The sequence below is a fragment of the Amblyraja radiata genome, chromosome 12 (assembly GCF_010909765.2).
Source record: "Amblyraja radiata isolate CabotCenter1 chromosome 12, sAmbRad1.1.pri, whole genome shotgun sequence".
Lineage (NCBI taxonomy): Eukaryota > Metazoa > Chordata > Chondrichthyes > Rajiformes > Rajidae > Amblyraja > Amblyraja radiata.
Window position 1 is genome coordinate 39,589,184 of NC_045967.1, and position 27,007 is coordinate 39,616,190.

Sequence of the window (27,007 nt, forward strand, 5' to 3'; positions counted from 1 at the left end):
TAAATTGCCTTCAATACGTTCTTCTATTTCTTTCCTACTTTCTAGCAGCCTATTGAAAAACCTCAATAGCATTTCAGTTGATTCTTAACTGCAACCAAATAGATCCTGCCCTTGACCATTTGACACCATCTCTCTCCAGCACTGCAGCATTCCCCTTAACCAATGCGTCAGATTCTGTAGGTGAGAAGACTTTTACTTCCTTAGAAGTCTTAGGAAGTTTGGCATGTCCCCAACAACCTTCAACAACCTCTACAGATTGCACTGTAAAAAGCATTTTATCGGGATGTATCACGGCCTGATTTGGGAACAGCTCCATCCAAGACAGCAAGAAATTACAGAGAGTAGTGGACGTAGCCCGGACCATCACGCAAACTAACCTCCCTATCATCGACTCTACCTATACTTCACGCTGCTTCAGCAAGGCCAACAGCATAACCAAGGACCAGTCTCACCCTGGTCACTCCCTCTTCTCCCCTCTCCCATTAGGCAAGAGGTATAGCAATTTAACAACGCAGATTCAGCGACAGTTTCTTCCCAGCTGTTATCAGGCAACTGAACGGTCCTCTCATCAGCTCGAGTGTGACCCTGACCTCCCATCTACCTCTTTGGAGACTGAGCTATCTTTATCGGACTTAATCTAAATGTTGCATCCTTTAACCTTTATCTGTCCACAGGGGACGGCTTGATTGTAATCATTTGTGGTCTTTTCTACAACTGGATAGAATGCAAACAAAAGCTTTTCACTGTATCTCGGTACACATGACAATAATGAACTAAACTAGAATTGGATTGAGAGTGACACATACATATGAAGATAAAAAACACATGTATTGGGAGCAAGAATAGGGCACTCAGCTCTTCCTGCCTGTTTGACTATAACAAAAATTCATGGCTAATATGATTACAATCAGGGAGTACTGACCCAAACCATCATCTGTCCATTCCTTCCACAGATGCTGCCTGACCCATTGAGTTCCTTCCACATTTTGTTAATTGATTATAATCTCAGCTCTGGATTTATGAGGTAATCTGTCAATCACTTTACTTATCAAGAGACTATTTACCTCAGTTTTAAAGAATGGTTATCCACTTGCTATCCTGCACTATTAACAGGTGCAGGATGACTAATTCCAGAAAGGTTTGACCTAGGAAAATCTCAGCCTCCCTAATGCATTGCAGTGACTCCTGCTGCCCCTCTATTAAATCCATAGACTTAGTTTCCCAAGAAGTATGAATTGCCCTTAATTGTCCTGAAATCCTTAATCATTCTTGATTAGTAATGGTGTCCAGGGCTATGGGGAGAAGGCAGGAGAATGGGGCTGTGAGGGGAAGATAGATCAGCCATGATTGAATGGCAGAGTAGACTCAATGGGACGAATGGCCTAATTCTGCTCCTATGACTTCTGAACGGACAAACCTATAACAGGAATAATCCCAAATTCTGCATCAGTTGGCAGTAACTTTAGGTAACCAAATCTAGCTTTCTGCAAGTCTGCGAAACAATTTCTTTCCCACTAACATTACAATTTACATCACAGGTTAAGGTTAAGAAATTCAGATAGCACAGTGTAATTACATTTCAAAATGAAAATTAGCCTCTTACAAATTCCTTCACTCACCATATCATCATTCTTTACTCCTGTTGGAAACTGCGCTGTGTGGATAACTGCATGCCATGTTTTTGCAAATCCAACGTGTATTTATGTTGCCAGGATCCCATGTAGACCAGGAGTGATTTTGCAATGGTTCTCCTGTTGCTGTTTATTTGTGATATTGAGTTTGACACCGTGATGCTGATTCAAGAGCACTGTTGTAATCCAGGCCACGTGGCAACACTTTTTACACAGAGGCCCGCACGCACCAATGGCATAATGATCAGATAATCTCTACTCGTGATAATCATGAAGGCAATATACTAGGAAGAGATATTAAAGAATGACCAGTGACGTGTGGTAGTAATGCTATTAGCCACGAGCATTCATAAAGAGGAACTGAAATACTTAAGCAATACTTGCAAACTGAAAATGGGGTTTATAATCACAATGAACGTGTTTATGCTCGTGTGATGCCAGACCTTGTGATGTTGATGCACAGTGACATTTTCACTCTTCATTGAAGTTTGCATATGCTGCAGTTTGGTACAAGGAGCCTCAAATGCACTTTCAGATCTTGTCCAACATGCCATTCCTCACTTGTGAATCTGAGGCCCCATTCTTAACTCATTTCGGTTGAAGGAAACCAGCAATTAAGATGATAAACTTATCTGAAGAAGTATCTCGACCCGAAACGTCACCAATTCTTTCTCTCCAGAGATGCTGCCTGTCCCACTGAGTTACTCCAGCATTTTGTGTCTATCTTAAGATGATAAACTAGTTCCCCTGACTGTGATGCTTTCCTATTGCAGGCTCACAGTTCACCTCCTCTTTCCACTGGATGGGTGAATGCCTAACCCAAGCTATCAGGGTCTTATTTAAATATACAGATAAGAGTCTGATGACATTATTGAGACATGTCTGCCAGATTAGTTGAAGGCCTCTGTGTCACAGGGCTGTCAACATTGGGTGAGAGTTGAGAGTGAGAAATTGCGAAGGAGCATAGGGACCGAGGGGGGGAGGCTGTCCCCCATCCTACGGTACGAAGCTTTTGCATTTTTCAGCTTGAAATTGTGCAATTTGGTGTGTACTGTAGCAAATCTTTTAACTTACACTTGAATGCAACATTTATGCTTTAAATTGGATTAGGTATGAATAAGGTTAGGCTAAATTACATTCCTAATTACATTCCACAGTAGAGCCAGGCTTTGATCAACAGGTGTAGCACATGAATGACCTTAGTATATTTATGTAAGAAACCAGATTATAATTCATGCTGTTATGCATATATATAGAGAAAAAAAATAGAAACAAAGCAAGGGGAGTCGGACTTCCATCATTGTTCTGCACAAATAAATTAATCAACCTTACCCTTTGACTATAGAAACAAGACAAAAATAATGTCACATATTCAACCAAGTTCAATTAAATTAAGATATACATGTGAAACATATATATGGAAACAGGCCTTTCGGCCCACCAAGTCCACACTGACCAGCAATCTACCATACACCAGTTCTATCCTACACGCCAGGGACAATTTACAGAAGCCAATTAACCTACAAACCTGCACTTCTTTCGGATGTGGGAGAAACCGGAATATCCCATGATCCCAGATAAAACCCATGTGGTCATAGGGAGAATGGACACATTTGGTACTGACAGCACCCGTAGTCAGGGTCAAGTCTGTGTCTGTGGTGCTGCAAGGCAGCAACTCTACCGCTGTGCCACCGCGCCACCCAATTAAATTATTTTTCTGTAATATATTTATTATGGTGTCACGTCAATAAAGATGAACACATGTTTCTGATTTCTGCCCCTAGTTGGTTAACACACATCTCCAGTCATTGTGTTTTACATCTATATGGCTGGTTTTCAACCTCTTAAGTCTGAAGACCCGAAACATCACCCATTCTTTCTCTCCAGAGATGCTGCCTGTCCCGCTGTGTTATTGCAGCTTTTAATGTCCATCTTCAGTTTAAACCACCATCTGCAGTTCCTTCCTACACTCTTTGTTAAGCGAAACAGGTCCTATTCTCATAATATTGTTCACCTCAACTAAGTATTTTCTTTACCTCCGTTGTTGCAGAGAATACAATCCAAGTTACCAAATCTTTCTTCACAGTGAAAAAAAAAATCCAGCCCAGCCAACATCTTCATAAATTGCCCCTGGATCCTCTCCAGAGCAATTGCACCCTTTCTACAATGTGTCATAGTCTTACAGCATGGAAACAGGCCTTCGTCCCAACTTGTCCATGCAGATCAAGATGCTCATCTAAACTAGTCCCATTTATCCGCATTTGGCTCATATCCTTTTAAACCTTTCCTGTTCACGTACCTGTCCAGATGTCTTTTAAATGCTGTCATGTTACCTTCCTACTTTCCCTGGCAGCTCGTTCCACATACCCACCATCCGCTGCGTGAAAATGTTGTCCCTCAAGTTCCTAATAAATTGTTCCTCTCTCACTTTAAACCAGGGGTGCCATACTCATTTTAGATGCTCAGCGGGAGAATTTTGTAAAATGCGTGTCTCACGTGCAATGCGTGAGAGTTTGCAGCCCTGCAGTGTCAGTTCATAGCCGTCTGGAGCAGGGCTGAGCACAAGATGAGAGCTGGTAGAAAATTACTTTAATCATTTGTGTGCCCTTGAGTCCAAGGGCACAAAACAGGAGGAGTGAAAAAAAAAATGGCCAAGCAATATTATCTTTGGACTCATGCAGTTCAGCTTTAAGTTTGAGGCTTGTGTACACCACATCTGCATCTATTTACATTCGAAGCTTGAGTCTGAATGGGCCCGGGAGGTGCATCACACAAAATGTAAGTCAGATCATACGCATAAGGACAATGAGGTATAGGAACAATGCAAATCTTATTTGCAGCAGTACATAGATTCAGACATTACACAAAACATATATTATACAAGAAATTGAAAGTAAAGAGACTGTGCAAAGACAAAATATTATTGCAAAATCTAATTAGGAAAGGTGTCTATGGTAGTGCAAGTGTTCCATTACTGAGATAGGATTCCGGTCATGCAGGTCAATTCCTGATGGGTAAAGTACAGTAAAGTAAAGATATTCCTGAACATCACTCCTGCCCTTGCAAACCTATCGCGACTCCTATTCTTTCAAAGCTTTCAATCATAAAATTCCGCATTCTGGGAACTAGTCGCGGCCTCAGTATGGTCAACAAAAAATTTTCAACATTGGTCGCCATGGAGAAAATCGATAATCCTGTAGTCGTAGGTCCAGTGGTAGTGGAGTCGCCATTTAGTTATGGGTAGTCGAGGTAGTCGTAGGTAGTTTTAGTTAATCACCATTGCTGACCGGGCATTTTCATTGGCTCATTGAGGATAAAAAAGCAGGAGTTTTCAGAACCAAGGATAACCTACCGGTAATGTTAAATGCCCACCAAACTTCACAGCTCTGTATCTCTGGTTTATTAAAAGTTGTCTGGCTTCTTAAAAGTGTCACCACTCCTTCTCCCCCCTTCTCCCCCCCCCCCCCCCCCTCCTCTCCGCCCTTCTCCCCCTCCCCCACCACTTCTCCTCCCTTCTCCTATCCCCCCTGTTTTAAAGGACTTACTGTACACTGTGCTAGCCGTCTTAACCTTCCTGTTCATCGCGGTGTGTGTCTGTATCACCGTGGCTTTGCACCGTGTGAATTTCAGACAGTGCTCCCCCGCTTTCCCTGGTCCCCGCCTTTGTGATGTGTTTGTGTGTGTGTGTGTGCGTTCCACTCTGACACTCGCTGTTCCAGTTCCCGCTTTTTTCAGCGATTGCTGCGAACTTGACAGTCGCCGGCAGCCCGCTGAAAAATCGCCCAAGTGGGACAAGCCCTTTAGGCAGCAACTCTACCGCTGCGCCATCGTGCCGCCATAAATCTTGCTTCCCTTCTTGGTAGCGTTTATGCAGTCCAAAACCACCCCCTAACCATGACTCGTCTCAAAAACCCTTGGATAATAATAATAATAATAAATTTTATTTAATGGGCGCCTTTCAGACATCTCAAGGACACCTTACATAGTAATCGGAATAACATATAATCGGAATATAACAAGTAATAAAGACATCACAGAGACACAAATTAAAAACAGAATTCAATCCAAAAGCAGAAAATCAAAAACACAGTGTGAAGATCATCTGACCCTGCTCTTAACTACCTTTCCGCCACCACTGATGGCATGTTGTCCAGATTCCATGTTTTTATATTCCCTCCCTAAAATAATCTACCAGGCTCTCCACCTTATACTCCATGCAGGCCTTTACACCCATGCTTTTTGGCAGATGGTGATCTCTCTGCCTGTAGTTGCATCGCTTGGTCTGACCACTTTGCTAAGCAGGCAGCCACTCTGCTCCATGTTTACATAACGTTCTGCTTCACAAAGGCGCAGATTTCAGAACACACAATTCACTGCAGCTGAACAAGCTGCCAACCAGAATTCCAATGCAATAACTTTTAATTAGATTGATGGACCAGTAACACCTGTGAGGGAAGAAACTGAGTTAAGTGAAAAATGCCCTTGAATGCTTAGCATGCCTACCACATTCCTCTCACTATAACTGTAGCAGAGGTTTTAGTGTGTTTATTTGCAATGGATTAATGCCTGTGATTTAAGTGCTTTAAGAATAACATTGCTCAATGTAATATGTTACTAATGTTGAAGTGGCTCAATCTGGATATATGCTTGGTGGACATTTGGATTCTGCCATATAATTTATGTCAAAATTACATTGAAAATGACGTAATTAATATCATATTCATCTTCACTATACCTCCCCATCCCTCTCAATAACCAGATTTAATTTAAGCCCAGCTTTTAGTTTTATATCTCCACTAACCAGAGTGCGGCACAGTGGCGCAGCGGTAGAGTTGCTGCCTCACAGCACCAGAGAACCAGGCTAGATCCTGACAATGGGTGCTGTCTGTACAGAGTTTGTACGTTCTCCCTGTAACCGTGTGGGTTTTCTGCGGATGCTCCGGTTTCCACCCACACTCCAAAGGCATACAAGTTTGTAGTTTAATTGTCTTTGGTAAAATTGTAAATTGTCCCTAATGTGTAGCGCTGACCAGAACAAGGTACGACTCTTTGGGCGACTACTCACGACCGTACAGGCTTCATCCCGCGACATGTCGCCAGGGTGTCACCTGTATGGTCGTGAGTAGTCTCCTCAGTTCCCCAAAGAGTCGTAGCGTCTTTCTGGTCGCCGCTGGATTTTCAACATGTTGAAAATTTTCGGGGTCCTGCAACGACCTATGACGGGTGCTGGCAGTTGCCGAAAAAGTCGCTTATGTGGGACAGGCCCAATAGATGCTCCAAATAGCTTGAATGGTTTTTGCTATTAAACTCACTGCTGAGGCTCAGAGATTAAGAGTGGTCATTTTTATAAGGTACGAGAGATTGCCACCAATAAATACACTGCACCTTCATGAGAGGACGAAACAAAAACAAGAGGTCACAAAGACATGATGGCTACTGCTGCTGCCAATAATACAGAACCGCACGCTCACTTCCTGATTACAATTCACATGGCCAACCTACAAGTGACCTTATCAATCGCAAATCATGCAAATACATTTCAGAAGTCTGCCTGTACCTTGGAGCAAAGACTGCAGGTTCAGCTGGGCCTCTTGGTGCAATTCCTCCACGCAGGGTGGTCTGGATGAGGAGTCGAACACATTTATATTCTGTTGCCATGACGACTTGAAGTGGGCCGTCCTCTTGCTCTCCTGATCCAAGTTCGATCCACCTGAAGTTAAAAATGAATCAATAATTGCACACTGAATACGAGACAAAGAATTATAACGCGAGGCAGGTTTTGGTGGAGGATTTAAGGGCCGCAGCTGAAGTTCAAATGTAAGTGTGACAGAAAGTCAGTGCGGAGCTTCGATTAGTATGTCAACTTTAACTGGTCTGTTACTTGAACACATTTTTGATCCCTGTTGTGGACAGTAACTTGAGTGGCCATTGGACCTCTGTATCAATCAAAAGGGCAATTAAAGCACTGGCCCTCCAAGACAGGTCACTCTGCACAAGCAGTCAATTGCCACAAAAGAAGCAAGACTCCCAGCAGCAGGCAAGCAAGGTCACTCGGCAATAAAATATCCACTTACTTCTTTTGAAGGCCCTGCAGACACAGATCTTTATCTTGTCTGTGAAGAACAGGCGAATGACACGTCCGCTCACATACCAAGACTGGCAAAAACTGGCCAAAACGGCTGCTGGAACCTCTGAGAAGGCTGTCAATTCAAAAAGCCGAGAGGTGTTTTGTTAAATAATTAATTGAGACAATTTCTTTTGATCAAACGGATCAATGAGCAAGTATTTTATTTTTCCATGATTAGCGCTGGCACCACACGAGCCTGGAATAACATAATCCTAAACCCTACCTATCACAAAAGCCTTAACAGGAGGGCAAAAGCCGACAGTGCTAATGCTTATGATCTCAGGATGGTTTGGACCTCTACTCAGCTAATAACACATTTGAAGAGTAGCTCTGTTCGGAAGCAGGCAGTGTAATCAGACCATAACAGTCCAAAACCCAAGTCTGTATTGCAGCCAACACGAGGTCTGGTGTAATGGTTGGTGTTGTGCAGTGTTGTAGAATTTGGGAAGAAGCGGTTCTAGAACCTGGAAATCATGGTTTTCAGACTCCTGGATTTGTACCTCTGATTGCAGCAGTCGCCCAGGTTGGCAGGACTGTGCAGTTGTGCTAAAACATTGGGAGCTCTTTCCTTTAGGCATTCGACTTTAGAGATGCAGCGTGGAAACAGGTCATTCGGCCCACCGAGTCCATGGCAATCAGTGATCACCCCGTACACTAGCACTATCCTACACAAACTAGGGACAATTTTTACATTTACCAACCTAATTTTACCTACAAACCTGTATGGTACATCTTTGGGGTGTGGGAGGAGAAACGAAGATCTTGAAGAAAACCTACGCGGTCACGTGAGAACGTATGAACTCTGTACAGACAGCACCCGTAAACGGGATCGAACCCAGGTCTCTGGCGCTGCAAGCGCTGTAAGGCAGCAACTCTACCACTGTGCCACCATGCCTGAGCTACTTATTCTGAGCAAACTGCTCTAACCCCACAGTTCTGGACAGCCGCTCACACATACCAGCAGAGACAATAGACAATAGGTGCAGAAGTAGGCCATTCGGCCCTTTGAGCCAGCACCGCCATTCAATGTGATCATGGCTGATCATCCACAATCAGTATCCCGTTCCGGCCTTCTCCCCATATCCCTTGACTCCACTATCTTTAAGAGTTCTATTTTTAAGAACGCCGCTATCTCTGAGAGCTGCTGATGCTTCATGTCATCCATATATCAGTCACCATCCAGCACACTGTCCATCTTCTTGTGAACAAGAACCTTTTGCAGGATATAAGACACTGAAGAAGTGCCGTTAGCTCCTCTAACTTGCAGCAAGTCTCACTCACTCACAATCCTACACCAGCTAATCCACTGACAGAATTAACACCTCAATCTTCAATGTCATAGGAAGGAACTGCAGATACTGGTTTACCAAAGATACCAAAGATAGACAATGTGCTGGAGTAACTCAGCGAGTCAAGCAGCATCTCTGGAGAAAAAGGATAGGTGATGTTTTGAGCCTGGACCTTTCTTCAGACTCAAGGCGGTTTTGAACCAAAATATCACCTATTCTTTTTGTTCAGTGATGCTGCCTGACCCGCTAAGTTACTCCAGCACGTTGTGTCAACCTCAATCTTCAAATTCAAATTCATATTCTTCGAAGTTCTCTGCATTCTTAAATTCCGACCCATTGGAGTACTGGACTCACTCAATAATTTACATATGTGGTTTCAGCTATCCTAAGCTCCGGAATTCTTATCCAAATCCCACAGCTTTTCTTTCCTGCTCCGAATGAAACCCAAACCTCCTTAGACAATAGACAATAGACAATAGGGGTAGGCCATTTGGCCCTTCGAGTCAGCACCGCCATTCACTGTGATCATGGCTGATCATCCACAATCATGACCCCGTTCCTGCCTTCTCCCCATATCCCTTGACTCCGCTATCTTTAAGAGCTCTATCAAACTGTCTCTTGAAAGCATCCGGAGAATTGGCCTCCACTGCCTTCTGAGGCAGAGAATTCCACAGATTCACAGCTCTCTGGGTGAAAATGTTTTTCCTCATCTCTGTTCTAAATGGCCTCCCCCTTATTCTTCAACTATAGGCCAAGCTTGTTCTGTTACCTGTCTTACAAAAACTCCTCATGTAGCTTAATGTCATTTTTGTTCAACGGCAAATGGAAATGTTAATTGCTGGAAATATGAAATAAAGCCAATAAGTGTGGGAAATCTTTGTCAGGTCAGCTGGCAGCTGGGAATACCGGCTGCAGGTGCAATTATGGCATTCAAAGGACACCTTGGACAGTTACATGGATAGGAAAGGTTTGCAGGTACAGTATGAGGGACCAGCTAGGTCAGGCAACTTGTTCAGTAAGGACGAGTTGGGCCGTAAGGCCTGATTTCACATTGTATAGCACTAATAACTTCATAAAGCATCCATCATATGTGTTTGCAGGGAAGCAAGCTTTTGCTGAGGTGGTCAATTTGGAAGTTTTTGAAGAAGTTAAATAGAAAACCAGAGGATTCATTTTCATGTGAGGATTCTAACAAAGCATTCAACAAACAAGCTTACATTTCTGTCATTTTATTTGTATGTATTTTCTTGGCACTGTCTTAACTACGGTACTAGCCTTGCCTATCAGGAAATGGCGGGTACCCTCACACAGAGAATCATAGGATTTTCTGATTTCTGGTGCTTCTGGCTTGTTGCTGGGAACATAAAAAATGGATAGTAGTTGTATAATGCCAATCTGGTCGCCTCAACCACATCTCATGTCTGAAGATTGGGTTCAACCCGACTCCAATACCGAAACTGACTCTCGAGGGCAGCACTAAGTATGAACTACATAAGAAGAAATACTGATCTTCATAAGACATGTTTAATGAACATGCTTTTAGTATGCTCAGACCTCGAAGGGCTATTAGGGAACAGTAAATTCTCCTTAAGTCTTAACCAATATTTCTGTGGCTTACAATGAATTTGCATCCTCTTTTCAACCAGCCTGTCATTTTATGCTGATATCTAACTATAACATTCCTGAGACAGTATTTATCTTTGCCGGCTGCTGTTCCTTTATTTGATCAATCGGGGTTGGGAGTCAATTTCCTCTCCACCCTTCCCCTCACCTTCCTAGTGGAAAATAGTGCTGGGGTTAGCTCTATCAACTCCAGTGGCCTTCATACAGTCCTTTTGCCTATTTGATAAAAAGTTGATTATTGTTAAGAATCCTCTGTTATGGTTGCTGTTCCTTCTTTCCACCCATCCCGTTAGATCTTTTCCTATCCCCTGCAAAAACTCTCCTCAATGTTGCCTCAATGTGCATTGTTTCAGCTGTGTGGAAACTCACCATCCTATGAAGAAAGATCACAGAAGGACTTGCAGCTGGAGGAGCTATTTATAAGTTCAGGAAATCCAGAGGCATTTTGAAGAATGGTGATTCCTGTTCTGTACGAAACCTGTTGCCCATTCGACTCATTCGTCCAACTCATCAACTATGGCAACCAGCATTTATTTCAGAAGCCTCTGGCTGACTTACATCAACTCCTCCCTGCTTGCAAATTCCTATTCTCACCTCCTCTATGTGTACAGTGTGCTGAAATTTATATTCCCCATGTGCCCATAACCTTTCCTACCAGCTTTCTGCAGAACAGTCTGCTCTGTTTCATTGTTCTATCTGGGACATATGACAGTAAAACACTCTTGACTCTCTTCACTCTTGACTCTGCATCTTTTCTTAACATACTGTATCTCTGTTCTCTGTAAACATCTTACAACAAAAACACCTCCTGACTTATACCCTACTTACATACATAATGAGCCACAAGTTATATTGTAGGTTTAGAAGTCTGCTTGTATTTTTGAACAGAAAATCTACATTTCTTCCCCCAATGCTCCCAGATAAAGAAGGGTAGAGTTCATTGAAATGGACTTTAATTCTGCTATTTATGTTATCACACCACTTCCTCACAATCTTCTTCCTGATGCTGTTACTAATTTGCTGATCACACTTCCATTTCCTCCTTCCTTCTGAATTTTTGTTCTCCAGCTGCTTCCCATTTGACACTCGTCTGCCAGAAATGCCCTTTTAAACTTTACTCTCTCCTTTTAATCGCCTAACTTGCTCAAATTGAAAGAAATAAGCTGTTCCCATTTTGATGTTCAGCACTGCTTTTGAAATTCTGCTAATGTAGAGGAATGCTGTCTAAAGGGCCTGTCCCACTTACGTGTCCTTGGCACGCAAATTACGCCACCTCGTGGTCGCGTTGAGCCGTGACGGTCCCGCGAACAGCCGTCTGGTGCGCGTGACGTCATTTGATGATGGACACAAAGCTGGAGTAACTCAGCGGGACCGGCAGCATCTCTGGAGAGAAGCAATGGGTGACGTTTCGTGTCGTGACTCTTCTTCAGTCTGAAAAGAAGGGTCTGCCGGTACCGCTGAGTTACTCCTGTGTCCATCTTCAATTTTCTTGGCCCCGCTGTGGGAGTAGAAGTGGGGGCAGATCCGGACCGCAATGGCCATGAGCCCCAGGCTGAGTTTGGCTATCGTTTGCCTGCTTCTGCTGCTGTTGAAGGTGAGACGTTGCGTCGCGCCAGGGTCTTGGGCCTGTCCTACTTTGTCCGTCAGTTACGCGACAGGCCATTGGCGCGCGAAGATTTCGGAGCCCCACGCACTACATACCGTTCCGCGCTTCTCAGTGGGACCGACCCCGCACGGCCATACGATACGATTACACGAGGTGGCGTAATTTGCGTGCCAAGGACACGTAAGTGGGACAGGCCCTTAAGACTGAACAATAGTCTTCCAGAATAACACCTTCCCTCCCAAGGCATAGTGAGGGGGGAGCCCACAAAACCATTGCTGTCACAGAAGACAAAAAGCGACTGGATTAGATGGCGCTTAAACCAAATTTATAGGCTGAACGAATAGCACAAACTTGCCAAGTTTTTCACTGTGGTCATCCAAGGCAGAGGAGTGCCTCAGGAAGGAAAGCATGCAACATCAACATGAAATCAGGGGTACAACTGAGTAGCCTTGATAGCTGCTGGCCAACCTTGCCATTATTCATTGTGGCTAAGTCGTGAATCCCAAAGGGCCTGTCGTTTAACAGCATCAAAGATTTTAGTTTATAGTTTTAGGTTTAGAGATACAGCATGGAAACAGGCCCTTCGGCCCACCGAGTCCAAGCTGAGCAGCGATCCCTACACACTAACACTATCCTATTCACACTGAGGACAATTTACATTTACAATTTACATAGAAAGCCAATTAACCTACAAACCTGTACGTCTTTGGAGTGTGGGAGGAAACCGAGGGTCTCGGAGAAAACCAACGCAGGTCACGGGGAGAAGGTACAGACAGCACCTGTAGTCAGGATCGAACCCGGGTCTCTGGCGCTGAAAGCGCTGTAAGGCAGCAACTCTACCGCTGCGCCACCGTGCGATCCTAAGTTCCTGAGAAATTGAGCAGAGTGGAAACCCCTAAACCTAAATGTTAGACAGGATCTTATAGTGTACAAGATTATGAGAGGAATAATCAGGGTAAATGCACAGTCTTTTACCCAGAGTATGGGAATCAAGAACCAGAGGACATAGGTTTAAGGAGAGTGGAAATGATTTAATAATAATCTGAGGGGCTACTTTTTAACCTAAAGGGTAGTAGGCATATGGAATAAGCTGCCAGAGGAGGTAGTTGAGGCAGACTATCACAATGTTTAAAAAACATTTGGACAGGTACAAGGATTGGATAGGTTTAGAGTGATGTGGGCCACACACAGCCAGGTGGAACTAGTGTAAATGGGGCATGTTGGTCGGCGCGGGCAAGTTGGGCCGAAGCGTCTGTTTCCATGCTGGATAACTCTAGGAACTTGAGTACAACTCATGGGCAACTACGAAGCAAACCATTATCAAGATGAATCTTCTTCACCTTCATATTTTTTTTTTTCATTAAGGCTATTCAGTTGCCTTTATTTGTGTTTTACAGCTGGTAAATACGTAGCTTTTAGTATCATTGTCTTATAAAATATGTGGCTTAAATAGAATCTTTAATCCGTGGCCGTTGAACCATTCAAGATGCTCACTACCTCGACATCTAACTTCAACCCATCTGACATTCATCATCAATAGATTCACATTTTCATAAACATTATTTTAAATTCTGCAACTTCAAGCCTTCCCACACTCACATTTCACAGAGGAATGGCTTACAGAGCTAACACAGACAAAAGAGTAGCAAATGTCAGTGATGGGGAGAAGTCAAAGGCCAATAACACAGTCAAATTTGGAGGTAGACAAAAATGTTGGAGAAATCAGCGGATGAGGAAGCATCTATGGAGAGAAGGAATAGGCAACGTTTCGGGTCGAGACTCTTCTTCAGACTGATGTCGGGGGGGGGGGGGGGGGGGGGGGGGGGGGGGGGGGGGGGGCCTGATTCTCTGAGCAGGCACAGTACGTTTCTCTAGTGCCTCTAATGCAATACGATGATTCCATGTAATTTACCATCTTTGGCACATTCAACTCTACAATGACAAATAAGACCTCACCTCAGAAATAAATAATTTTATTAAAGAAGGTAAAACTAGTCATCAGCAAAATAGTTATTGGTCTTAAAGTTTGATAAGTTTAGTTTAGTTTAGAGATACAAGATGGAAACAGGCCCTTTGGCCCACTGAGTGCACACCGACCAGCAATCCCCGCACATATTAATTAACACTATACAGCACACACTAGGGACAATTTACACTTACATAAGCCAATTAACCTACTTTGGAGTGTGAAAGGAAACCGAAGATCTCGGAAAAAACCCAACGTGGTCACAGGGAGAATGTACAAACTCCGTACAGACAGCACCCGCAGTCGGATCGAACCTGAGTCTCCAGCGCTGCAAGTGCTGTAAGGCAGCAACTCTACCACTGCGCCACCGTGGACACAACAATTGTAAATGTTATTTTACAATTTGTAACTCATCTCACTCTGACCACCCAGGCTGATGCTCAGCTGTACTGAGACCTAGATGATTCTCATATCAAATACTCTTATGAAGATTTATCCTCCAAACTTTGGCCCAATTTTGATACTTCAGAATCCTGATGATCTGTTCCTTTCAGAATTAATTCCACACAAAGCTGCCTTTGCAATCTTGCTGCCTCATGTTTCACTTACATAATGAGTGATGGTTTTATCTGTTAGTGAAGCCAGATTATTGCATAAAAAGAGTCTTGAATTCCAACAGACAATATTTAGTTCAAGCATTATGTGTTGGTATTCAACCCCATTACTGATCCTTGGAATAGTTTAAGATGTGTACAGAATTAGAAGATTCAATTTATTTAATGCATTGTTCAATGCAACGTTAGACAACTCAGTAAAAAAAGCTAGCTAATTTCAATTCTAGGAAATCAACCAATAATCCAGTCATCTTTCTATCTTCAACATTGTGTAGGCAGTCAGTCTAATAGATCAAATTATCGTTTTGGTTTACCTACTAACAGAAGACATAACTGAACAAAGTGTGTTTACAAATCTGATTGTCCTGCTGAAGAGACATCTTATGGGCCTGTCCCACCGACAATTTTTCAGGCAACTGCTGGCCATTGTCAAGTTGTAGCAGGTCGCTGAAAAACCGGCGACTGTCAGAGTGGAACCTTCCTGTTCATCGTGGTGTGTGTCTGTATCACATTGGTTTTGCACCGTGTGAATTTCACTCAGACAGCGCTCCCCCCGCTTGCCCTGCCACCTGCCTGCTTAACTGGCTGGTGAAGGAAGCGATGTGTGCATGTATGTGTGTGATCCACTCTGACAGTCACTGTTCCAGTCGCCGTTCCAGTGGTCGGTTTTTCAGCGACCTGCTACGACTAGACAGTCACCTGAAAAATCGCCTGATTGGGACAGGCCCATTAGGAAGCTCAAAAGGAGGGAGTTTGAAAGAACCTGGGTATCAGGGAGAGAAATGAACACAGGTGTTGCAGGTTACTTGAACTTGGAAAATTGAATCAAACCTCATTTTCAGCCTTGGTCATCTACAGCCCAGTGGTATGAACACTCAATGTTATAGTCCTAGGCTTCATCTGCCCATGATCCAGTCATAGAGCCATACAGCATGGAAACATGCCCTTCGGCTCAACTTACCCACACTGACTAACATGTCCCATCTACATGAGTCCCACCTGCCTACATTTGGCCCATATCCCTCTGAACCTGTCCTATCCATGTACCTGTCTAAATGAATCTTAAATGTTGTGATAGTACCTGCCGTAACAACCTCTTCCAGCAGCTTGTTCCATACACGCACCATCTTTTGTGTAAACAGGTTACCCCTCAGGTTCCTATTAAATCTTTCCTCCCTCATCTTAAACCTATCATCCTCTTCCTCATCTATTCTGCCTATTACCTACCAGTTTGTGTTTCAGCACTCCCCCTTATAGAAAATAGAAAATAGATGCAGGAGGAGGCCATTTGGCCCTTCGAGCCAGCACCGCCACTCATTATCTCTTTATACTGCCTACCGCCACTCTGCCCTTGCATCCTAAGGCACAGCCTCGACCCAAAACATCAACAAGCCCTCCGTCTTCATAGTTTCGCTGTTTCACTGTTTGACCGCCCGAGTTCCTCCAGAATTGTTTTTCTCCTCTATTTATATAGCCAAGGCTTTGTTTTGCACTCCTCTAATTAAAAGGCTCAGGATCCCGATACATTTTCAGCCATTTTTTCAACTTTCCCTGCCACCGTCAAAACTATATCAATTTATTACAAGATCTCTCTTTGTACAACTTTTAGATTATCTGGTTTATCCTGTGCCTTCTCTCTTCTACCAAAAAGCACTGTACGTCTCAGCATTTTAAATTTCATCTGTCACCAATCCATTAATTTAATCAGCTAGTCTACAATTCCGTGAAAACTCTAACTATCCCCCTCGTAGATCAGTACAACTACATGTTTTCTGCAAACATACAAATCACACAAAGCGTATCTTATTTCCCTTCAGTCTGTAAAATAACCCTTTATTATGACATTGTTTTGTATTACTTATTCTACACGTACTGCTGCAACCTTTATTATCCCATGGCTCTAAATGTTGATCACAAACCTCTTGCGTGATTGTTTATCAAATGCATTTTGGACGTCTATATAAACCACATTAATCGTATTTCCCTCATCTGTGTTCATCAAAATAAACTATCAGCTTGTTCTTCCCCTAGGCGAAGAAAGGTAGATAATAAATACCTTGTGTTTATGCCAGGAGATGGAATAATAAATGCACTCTACTGCCCAGATTCCTTCTTCCAGTTTATGGAACATTTACTGTTGCGGATGTTTCTTTTGCAATCTATATCCGTCCAACAATATCATTTAAAAAGGTGTTGAAGTAATTGTGAAAAGTGTATTTAAAATTGAAATGGCCTTTAAATTGCAATGTCTCGGTTACCTCCCTTACAAAGCACATCCTGTCAACAGATTAAGAATAAATAAAATAAAAATAGGACATGAAAGCACATGGAACAACTACATTGCCACAATTGGGCAGCCTGCAACACAACCAATTTTCTACGACACTAACCTCCATTGCGAACCAATTCAGTAAACCACTTCTACTCACTCGGCCCACGTTGTATCAATCAAGCTCATCAGTAAACACCAGAACAAACTGCACTCATACTGCCTTTAACTCAGTCAGTTATGTTTGAGAGCATATGGTTTAAGTGCAGTGAAATATCTGTTGGAGAGGCGAGTGGTTTTGTTACTCAAACATCTGCTATTTCCTGAAGGTCTTGCAATAATTAGAAAAATGTAAAGAAATATTCTTCACCGCTCAAGCAAAAGAGGATCTAACTGCTTAATCTTGCTTTCAGAAGGGAAGGGTGTGTCACTTGGTGTTAGTGCTGCTCCCCCTCCGCTCAAACCCCAACTAACGTTACTCCGATAAAGAGGTTGAGCCAAGCCAGTGGTCACCAGGGATATGCTCCCTTCAAGAGCAGTCAAATATGACTGATAAACAAGAGACTGTAGATGCTTGAATCTATATCAAAAAACTGAACAGCTGGTGAAACTCAGTGGGTCAGGCTGTGGGGGGAAATAAATCTGTGGGGGGAAATAGATACTCGATGTTTCAGGTTGAAATACTTCATCTAGACCTTCCTTTTTCCTTCACAGATGCTGCCTGACTGCTGTTCCTTCAGCTCTGCTACTTTTGTTTTGCTTAGGACCAAACCAATGTTGTTGAGTTCTTGTTCAGTGACATATGAGTGATGGAGGAATGGGAAAAGGTGTGAAGTGGAGATAATCATTTTATATTTGGCATTATTATCACAATTTTCTGCTGCTTAGCAACTCTGGCTTCATCAACACTCTCTCTGGAGCAAATGACCTTCTGCAACTGAATATTTTAACTACTCTCTGCATCATATCAACCACAGAAATTTATCAGCATCTTTGATAGTGATCAGAGGTTGCAAGTGCACCAAAGACTGTTTTGATCATAGCCTGGTTATGGAAACGTTGTCATGTCTGAGGCTTCAGCTCAGCATTTAACATGATAATCCCCCAGCATCTGGTGAGCAAACTGGCACCCCTAGGTTTCAATACCATACTATGCAACTGGATCCTGGATTTCCTTTCTGAAAGACCCCAGTCTGTGCGGGTGGGGAAGAACACCCCCTCGGTCATCACACTGAGCACCGGATCCCCTCAGGGCTGTGTCCTGAGTCCGCTGCTCTTCACATTGATGACACATGACTGTGTCGCCAGGTCCACTACTAACCATATCATCAAATACGCGGATGACACAACAGTAGTGGGCCTCATCCGCAATAACGACGACCAGGCATATAGAGAGGAGGTGGAACAGCTCGTGAGCTGGTGCAGCAGGAACAACCTTCTCCTAAATGTGAACAAAACCAAGGAGATTGTCGTCGATTTCAGAAGGAAAATTCAGCCCAGTCACACTCCACTTTGCATCAACCAACTCAGCAGTGGAGCAGGTGAAAAAGATCAAGTTCCTGGGGGTGCATATAACGGACACCTTAAACTGGTCCACAAACATTACATCTCTGGCAAAACGGGCACAGCAGCGGTTGTACTTCCTCCGCAGGTTGAGAAGTTTACACCTCCACCCTCCCATCCTCGCCACCTTCTACAGAAGCACAATTGAGTCGGTCATGACCAGCTGCATCTCTACGTGGTGCGGCAGCTGTACAGCTGCGGACTGGAAGTGCCTTCAGAGAGTGGTGAGGACAGCGGAAAAAATCATTGGGACTTCTCTTCCTTCAATCATGGACATGGGGTACAAGCGCTGTCTGATTAGAGCTAAGGGCATTACCAGAGCCCCTACACACCCACAATTCGGACTGTTTATACTGCTTAACTCTGGGAGGAGGTACCGCAGCATGAAGAGCGGGACAACCAGGTTCTGCAACAGCTTCATCCCCCAGGCCATAAGATTACTGAACAATCAACAAAACCGAGGCTAGAACTTTTAAAATATCGACACTTTTTAAAAAAAAACTTTTTATATATATTTATTTTACAGAACCATGCACATGAGGCATTTTTATGGACGCACCTAGCACTTTTACTTTTACTATTTACCTGATTGGAGAGTCAAATGCAACGAAATTTCGTTCAAGGTGCACTGTGTCTAGGTGTATATCTGAATGACAATAAAGTTTTCATTCATTCATTCACTCATTCATTCATTCATTCATTCATTCATTCATTCATTCATTCATTCATTCATTCATTCATTCATTCATTCATTCATTCATTCATTCATTCATTCATTAAGGCATTCTTGCAACTTCCATACAGAATGGCGTTTCCATTACACACAGTGCAGAGCACTCAGGGAAACAGCCTCACCCAAAGTATTCAAAAGGGAACTGCAGATGCTGGAATATCGAAGGTACACAAAATTGCTGGGGGAACTCAGCGGGTGCAGCAGCATCTATGGAGCGAAGGAAATAGGCGACGTTTCGGGCCGAAACCCTTCTTCAGACTGATAGGGGGTGGGGAAAGAAAGAAGGACAAAGGGAGGAGGAGGAGGAGCCCGAGGGCGGGCGGATGGGAGGAGACAGCTAGAGGGTGAAGGAAGGGGAGGGGACAGCACGGGCTAGCCAAATTGGGAGAATTCAATGTTGATGCCAAGGGGACGCAAGGACCCCAGACGGAATATGAGGTGCTGTTCCTCCAATTTCCGCTGGTGCTCACTCTGGCAATGGAGGAGACCCAGGACAGAGAGGTCGGATTGGGAATGGGAGGGGGAGTTGAAGTGCTGAGCCACCGGGAGATCAGGTAGGTTATTGCGGACTGAGCGGAGGTGTTCGGCGAAACGGTCGCCCAACCTACGCTTGGTCTCACCGATGTAAATCAGCTGACATCTAGAGCAGCGGATGCAGTAGATGAGGTTGGAGGAGATACAGGTGAACCTTTGTCGCACCTGGAACGACTGCTTGGGACCTTGAATGGAGTCGAGGGGGGAGGTGAAGGGACAGGTGTTGCATTTCTTGCGGTTGCAACGGAAAGTGCCCGGGGAGGGGGTGGTGCGGGAGGGAAGTGAAGAATTGACGAGGGAGTTGCAGAGGGAGCGGTCTTTGCGGAAGGCAGACATGGGGGGAGATGGGAAGATGTGGCGAGTGGTGGGGTCACGTTGGAGGTGGCGGAAATGGCGGAGGATTATGTGTTGTATTTGCCGGCTGGTGGGGTGAAAGGTGAGGACCAGAGGGACTCTGCCCTTGTTGCGTGTGCGGGGATGGGGAGAGAGAGCAGCGTTACGGGGTATGGATGAGACCCTGGTGTGAGCCTCATCTATGGTGGCGGAGGGGAATCCCCGTTCCCTGAAGAACGAGGACATTTCCGATGCCCTGGTATGAAATGTCTCATCCTGGGAACAGATGCGGCGTAGGCGGAGGAATTGGGAGTAGGGGATGGAGTCTTTACAGGGGGCAGGGTGGGAAGACGTGTAGTCCAGATAGCCATGTGAGTCAGTGGGTTTATAATGTATGTCGGTCAGGAGTCTGTCCCCTGCGATGGAGATGGTGAGGTCAAGGAATGGTAGGGAAGTGTCTGAAATCGTCCAGGTGTATTGGAGTGCCGGATGGAAGTTGGTGGTGAAGTGGATGAAGTCAGTCAGTTGTGTGTGGGTGCAGGAGGTGGCACCAAAGCAGTCGTCAATGTAGCGGAGGTAGAGGTCGGGGATGGGGCCCTGGTACGCATTGAACAAGGATTGTTCAACGTACCCGACAAAGAGGCAGGCGTAGCTGGGGCCCATGCGTGTGCCCATAGCTACGCCTTGTGTTTGGAGGAAATGGGAGGAGTCAAATATAAAGTTATTGAGGGTGAGGACCAACTCCGCTAAGCGGAGGAGAGTGTCAGTGGCTGGGTATAGGTTGCTCCTCTGGTCGAGGAAGAACCGGAGGGCTCTGAGGCCATCCTGGTGGGGGATGGAGGTGTAGAGTGACCGGACATCCATGGTGAAGATGAGGGGGTGAGGGCCCAGAGAGTGGAATGCGTGGAGGCGGCGGAGAGTGTCTAAGGTGTCTAGAACATAGGTGGGGAGGGATTTGACCAAGGGGGATAGGATGGAGTCAAGGTATGTGGAGATGAGTTCGGTGGGGCACGAACACGCAGAGACAATGGGTCTGCCGGGAGAGCCGGGTTTGTGGATTTTGGGGAGAAGGTAAAAACGGGCCGTGCGGGGCTGGGGAACGATGAGTTTGGAGGCTTGGTCAGGTAGGGCGTGGGAATTGATGAAGTCGGTGATGGTGCTAGAAATGGTGGCCTGGTGCTCGTCAGTGGGGTCATGGTCCAAGGGTAAGTAGGAGGAGGTGTCCGAGAGTTGGCGCGTGGCCTCAGCTTTGTAGAGATCGACGCGCCAGACTCCCCCTCCCATTCCCAATCCGACCTCTCTGTCCTGGGTCTCCTCCATTGCCAGAGTGAGCACCAGCGGAAATTGGAGGAACAGCACCTCATATTCCGTCTGGGGTCCTTGCGTCCCCTTGGCATCAACATTGAATTCTCCCAATTTGGCTAGCCCGTGCTGTCCCCTCCCCTTCCTTCACCCTCTAGCTGTCTCCTCCCATCCGCCCGCCCTCGGGCTCCTCCTCCTCCTCCCTTTGTCCTTCTTTCTTTCCCCCACCCCCTATCAGTCTGAAGAAGGGTTTCGGCCCGAAACGTCGCCTATTTCCTTCGCTCCATAGATGCTGCTGCACCCGCTGAGTTCCCCCAGCAATTTTGTGTACCCTCACCCAAAGTATGGTCGTTCTGGAGGGATTGGATGGGTGAGTCAGTGAGAGGCATTGGTGGGTGCGAGTGATTGCTGCGTTGGCCATGCAATAGATATTCATGGCTGGAAGTCGGTGAATTGGGGACCCATGTACAACCACCAGGAGAGGCACACATTTTTGCCTGTGAGTAGGTGATCAATAATTGGATGAACCTTTGACAGGAGCCTGGAACTTGTGAAGGATGGAGTGGGATCCAGTGGGATGGGGCCTGCACGAAAGCTAAAAGGTAAATAACTTCAAGACCTTGGGAGTCAGAATCCCATAACTAAGACAGAACTGCTATCAATCACACAGCTGCAGAGCAAGCAGCATGATAGAAACCTGAGGTAGACACAAAATGCTGGAGTAACTCAGCGGGACAAGCAGCATCTCTGGAGAGAAGGAATGGGTGATGTTTTGGGTTGAGAAATTAATTTCTTTCTAGAGATGCCGCCTGTCCCGCTGAGTTACTCCAACCTTTTCCTGCCTGTCTTCGGCTTAAACCAGCACCTGCAGTTTCTTCCTACACATGATAGAAACCTGGTTGTGTTGTGAGTGACTGGCGACTAAAGAACTCTGGATCAATGTGACCTATTTCTTCCCAATCTAAGCAAAACATCACATCAAGAATGACAATAGACAATAGACAATAGGTGCAGGAGTAGGCCATTCGGCCCTTCGAGCCAGCACCGCCATTCAATGTGATCATGGCTGATCATCCCCAATCAGTACCCAGTTCCTGCCTTCTCCCCATATCCCCTGACTCCGCTAACTTTAAGAGCCCTATCTAGCTCTCCCTTTAATGTATCCAGTGAACCGGCCTCCACCGACCTCTGAGGCAGACTAACAACTCTCTGTGTGAAAAAGTGTTTCTTCTTCTCAGTTCTAAATCGCATTCCCTTTATTCTTAAACTGTGGCCCCTACTTCTGGACTCTCCCCAACATCGGGAACATGTTTCCTGGCTCTAGCGTGACCAAACCCTTAATAATCTTATATTTCAATATGATTCCCTCTCATCCTTCTAGATTCAAGAGTATACTAGCCCAGTCGCTCCATTCTGATCCCTCTCATCCTTCTAGATTCAAGAGTATACTAGCCCAGTCGCTCCATTCTCTCAGCACATGACAGTCCCGCCATCCTGGGAATTAACCTTGTAAACCTATGCTGCACTCCCTCAATAGCAAGAATGTCCTTCCTCAAATTAGGGGATCAAAACTGCACACAATACTCCAGGTGTGGTCTCACTAATGCGGCTTTTTCACGGGGCGACTTGACGCAAGAGTTAACCAGAGTTTAACATCGTGGGAACCTCGTGCGATAACAGTACGGCATTCGTGGACCACCGTGGACCACCGTGGCGCTAACGGCAAGTAATCGTGTAACTTGGTGACTCGGGAGAAAATTCAAGCAAGTTTGAATTTCTCCAAGAGTGACTTATACACTTGTGGTTGAGCATTGCAACATTAAATGAACATAGTGGCCAGTGCGATATCCGTGCGATATCCGTAATAACTCTTGCGGTTACCGTGGGAACTCCTGCGAACGGTGAACCCGGAAGCTGGACAGAGGGGACAGAAGGTGAGTAAAAATTGTCTTCTGTGGGATTGAATTTAAAAAATAAAGATTTGCATCCGCATATGGACATCAACTTATTCGTGAGTTATGTTAATGAGATTCAAGAAAATAACTATCTATCTATTATTTAAAACTCTCGCCCCATCCGTCCGGCTGGCGTCCGGATCCCTTCCTGCCTTTCGATTCGTTCCCGCCGTGCGATGTCACAATGCCCGATGCTCGCAGACGTCCAATCGCGATGCCCGACGCTCGCGGACGTCCAATCGGAATGGATCCATTTACATGTACGGCTTCCGGCCGCATTTCTTCCTTTGATTCCCTGCAACTCCGAAACCGGACGCAGATTCGCCGACGTCTTTTCAATTTCGGTAGAGATTTCACTTTTCTTTCTAGGTATCCGCACCTCATTACATTTCGTCGTGTTTAAGTACACGTTTTTAATCAAATCCTCCCCCCCCCCCCCCCCAATATTTCAAAAATAAACTGGTTTCTCACCCACAGTAGCTTCACCAGCCCCAGCCCCTGCTGAACGTTCCATCGTGTGATGTCACAATGCCCAATGCTCAAAGACATCGTTGCCATAGAGAGGGAGTACAGAGAAGGTTCACCAGACTGATTCCTGGAATGTCACGATTTTCATATGAAGAAAGACTGGATAGACTCGCCTTGTACTCGCTAGATTTTACAAGATTAAGGGGGTATCTTATAGAAACTTATAAAATTCTTAAGGGGTTGGACAGGCTAGATGCAGAAAGATTGTTCCGGATGTTGGGGAAGACAAGAACAAGGGGTCAAAGTTTAAGGATAAGGGGGAAAGCAGAATCGCCGACATCTTTTCCATTTCGGTAGAGATTTCACTTTTCTTTCAAATTATCCGCTCCTCATTACATTTCGTCGTGTTTAAGTACACGTTTTTAATCAATTCCTTCTCCCCCCCCCCCCCCCCCCCCCCCCCCCCCCACCCCAGTTTTTCAAAAAAAAACTGGCATCTCACCCATCCAAGCAGCCATTTCGGTAGACATTTCACTTTCCCTTCCAGCTATCCACTCCTCATTACATTTCGTTATGTTTATGTCCATTTTTTTCATTAAAACCTTCTCCCCCCCCCCCCCCCCCCCGCCCACTCACTCATTTTGTCGCCTCCTGCTGGCCAGCGACCATAACGGCTGCTGGCGCCCGCAGCACAACCTCAAGCGACGCCATTTAAAAACGGCCTTTCGGGAACGGCTCTACTTCGAGGACCACGTCTCCCGTGGGGGATACGGGTAGGCAACGGCTGCGTTGGGGCATTACACTTTTAAGGCTCTGTGTGTGGGGATGCTTCGTGTGTGTGATGCCGCCCCCCCCTCCCCCCGCGTTGCCGAGACGGACCCGACTTCGACGACTTCATGATACGCTATTTTAGGACGGCCGGGACCCGACTTCGACAACCACGTCTCCCCTGGGGGCTACGGGTAGGGAACAGCTGCGTTGGCAAAAGGGATCAGGGGGTATGGAGAGAAGGCAGGTACATCACTCCCCCTACCCCTCCCTCCCCACTCTTCCACTTCTCTCCCCCTTCCCCTCCACTCTCCCTCCCCACTCTTTCCCCTCTCTCCCCCACCCCGCTCCCCATCCCTCCCTCCTCCCCTCCCTCCCCATCCCCCCTCCCCCACATCTCTCTCCCCATCTCTCACCCCCTACCCCGCTCTCCTTTCCCTCCCAAATCTATCCCGTTTCCTCCTCCTCCTCTCCCCTCCCTCCCCTCTTCTCACCCCCCCCCCCCCAAACGCCGTTGGGGAAACAGACCCAACGGGTCTGCACTTGGTCTAGTAATCTTTAAAAGGGACTTTAAAAGGGACTTTACTGAAAGGTCCCGCATTTTTATGGTCCGTGAGAATTTTTTCACGTGTACTTCTTTGAGAGATACAGCTCGGAGTCCTCGCCGACTAGCGATCGATGCCTTTACGAAGCAGGGTCCGGAACGCTACCAATCAATGTTCTCCAGAGACCCGTGTAAGGAGTGAACTGCACATGCTGGTTTAAACCGAAGACAGACACAAAAAGCTGGAATAACTCAGCGAGTCAAGCAGCATCTCTTGAGAAAAATAGCTGATGTTTCGGGACGAGACACATCTTCAGACTCAATTCCGATTAGGATGTCTGAAGAAGGGTTCCGATTCGAATCGCCACCTATTCTTTTTCTCCAGAGATGCTGCCTGACCCGCTGACTTACTCCAGCTTTTTATGTTTTTCTTCCCAGATCTGACACCTGCTGAGTTACACCAACATTTTGTGTCCTTTTGTGCGTATTAACCAGCATCTGCAGTTCCTTTAGACATTACCTAACTTCAGATTTTAGAGATATAGCGCGGAAACAGGCCCTTCGGCCCACCGAGTCCGCGCCTACCACCTATTCTTATCCGGCTTCAGAATGGTTCTTCCTTCCATTCGTTTGGGCACTGACCCGACCTACCAACCTACCTCAATGCGGACATTGGACTTTTTCCCCCTGGAACTGTCCTGAAAACATATATTCTGAACTCTGGTATTTTCCTCTTCGCTCTACCTGGTGTTCTTGTGCATGTGTCGGAAGGAACAGCAGATGCCGGTTTAAAGAGAATGCTGGAGTAACTCGATGGTTCAAAATGCTGGAGTAACTCAATGGGACATGCAGCATCTCTAAAGAGAAGGAACGGGTGACGTTTCGGGTCGAGGCCCTTCTTCAGACTGTACGTGGCTTGGTTATATTCATGTATAGCATTATCTGATATGATTGTGTAGCACGCAAACAAAAGTTTATTCCCTGCATAGAATCATACAGCGTAGAAACAGGCCCTTCGACCCAACTTGCCCACACCGACCAATATGTCCCATCTACACTAGTCCCACTTGCCCGCGTTTGGCCCATAACCATCTAAACCTATCCTATCCATGCTTCAGTCTAATGCGTCTTAAACATTGCGACAGTACCTGCCTCAACTACCTTAACGGATAGATCATTCCATACACCCACCACCCTTTGCGTAAAATAGTTACCCTTTAGGCTCTCATTAAATCATTCCCCCCGAACCTAAACCTGTATCTGCTGGTTCTCGATATGAGACAATAATAACAAACCAAAGTGAGTTAGGACATCAACGGGGAGATCCTGGATAAACCCAAGGTAGCCACAAAATGGAGGAACTCAGCGCAACAGGCAGCATCTCTGGGGAGAAGGAATGGGTGATATTTCGGGTCGAGACCCTTCTGATATGCTGCCTGTCCCGCTGAGCTACATGTTGTGTCTATCTTCGTTTTAATCCAGCATCTGCAGTTCCTTCCTGGCCGAACCCGATTGAAAGATGAGAGGCTGGGCGATAGAGCACTGGGTATGACAAGGATCAGGCTTCAGTAAGCAAAGTAAAGAGAGGTGGCAACGTTATGGAAATGAAGCGGGTAATCCGAGTGATGGCGAGACGGTATCCTCCAATGTGTCGGAAAGAACTGTAGATGTTGGTTTGCGCC

The 27,007-nt window shown here is 45.6% G+C and overlaps 1 protein-coding gene across 6 annotated transcripts in view; it reads right to left on the bottom strand.

Annotated features, from left to right (window-relative positions):
• Nucleotides 1-27,007, bottom strand: part of nhsl2 (NHS like 2) — a 305,225-nt gene that overhangs the window by 41,718 nt on the left and 236,500 nt on the right. For all 6 annotated transcript variants that reach the window (XM_033030593.1, XM_033030592.1, XM_033030594.1 and 3 more), the window contains exon 2: nucleotides 7,189-7,341. In XM_033030593.1, coding sequence (XP_032886484.1) covers nucleotides 7,189-7,341 — 153 coding nt within the window. The remainder of the gene's footprint in view (nucleotides 1-7,188; nucleotides 7,342-27,007) is intronic.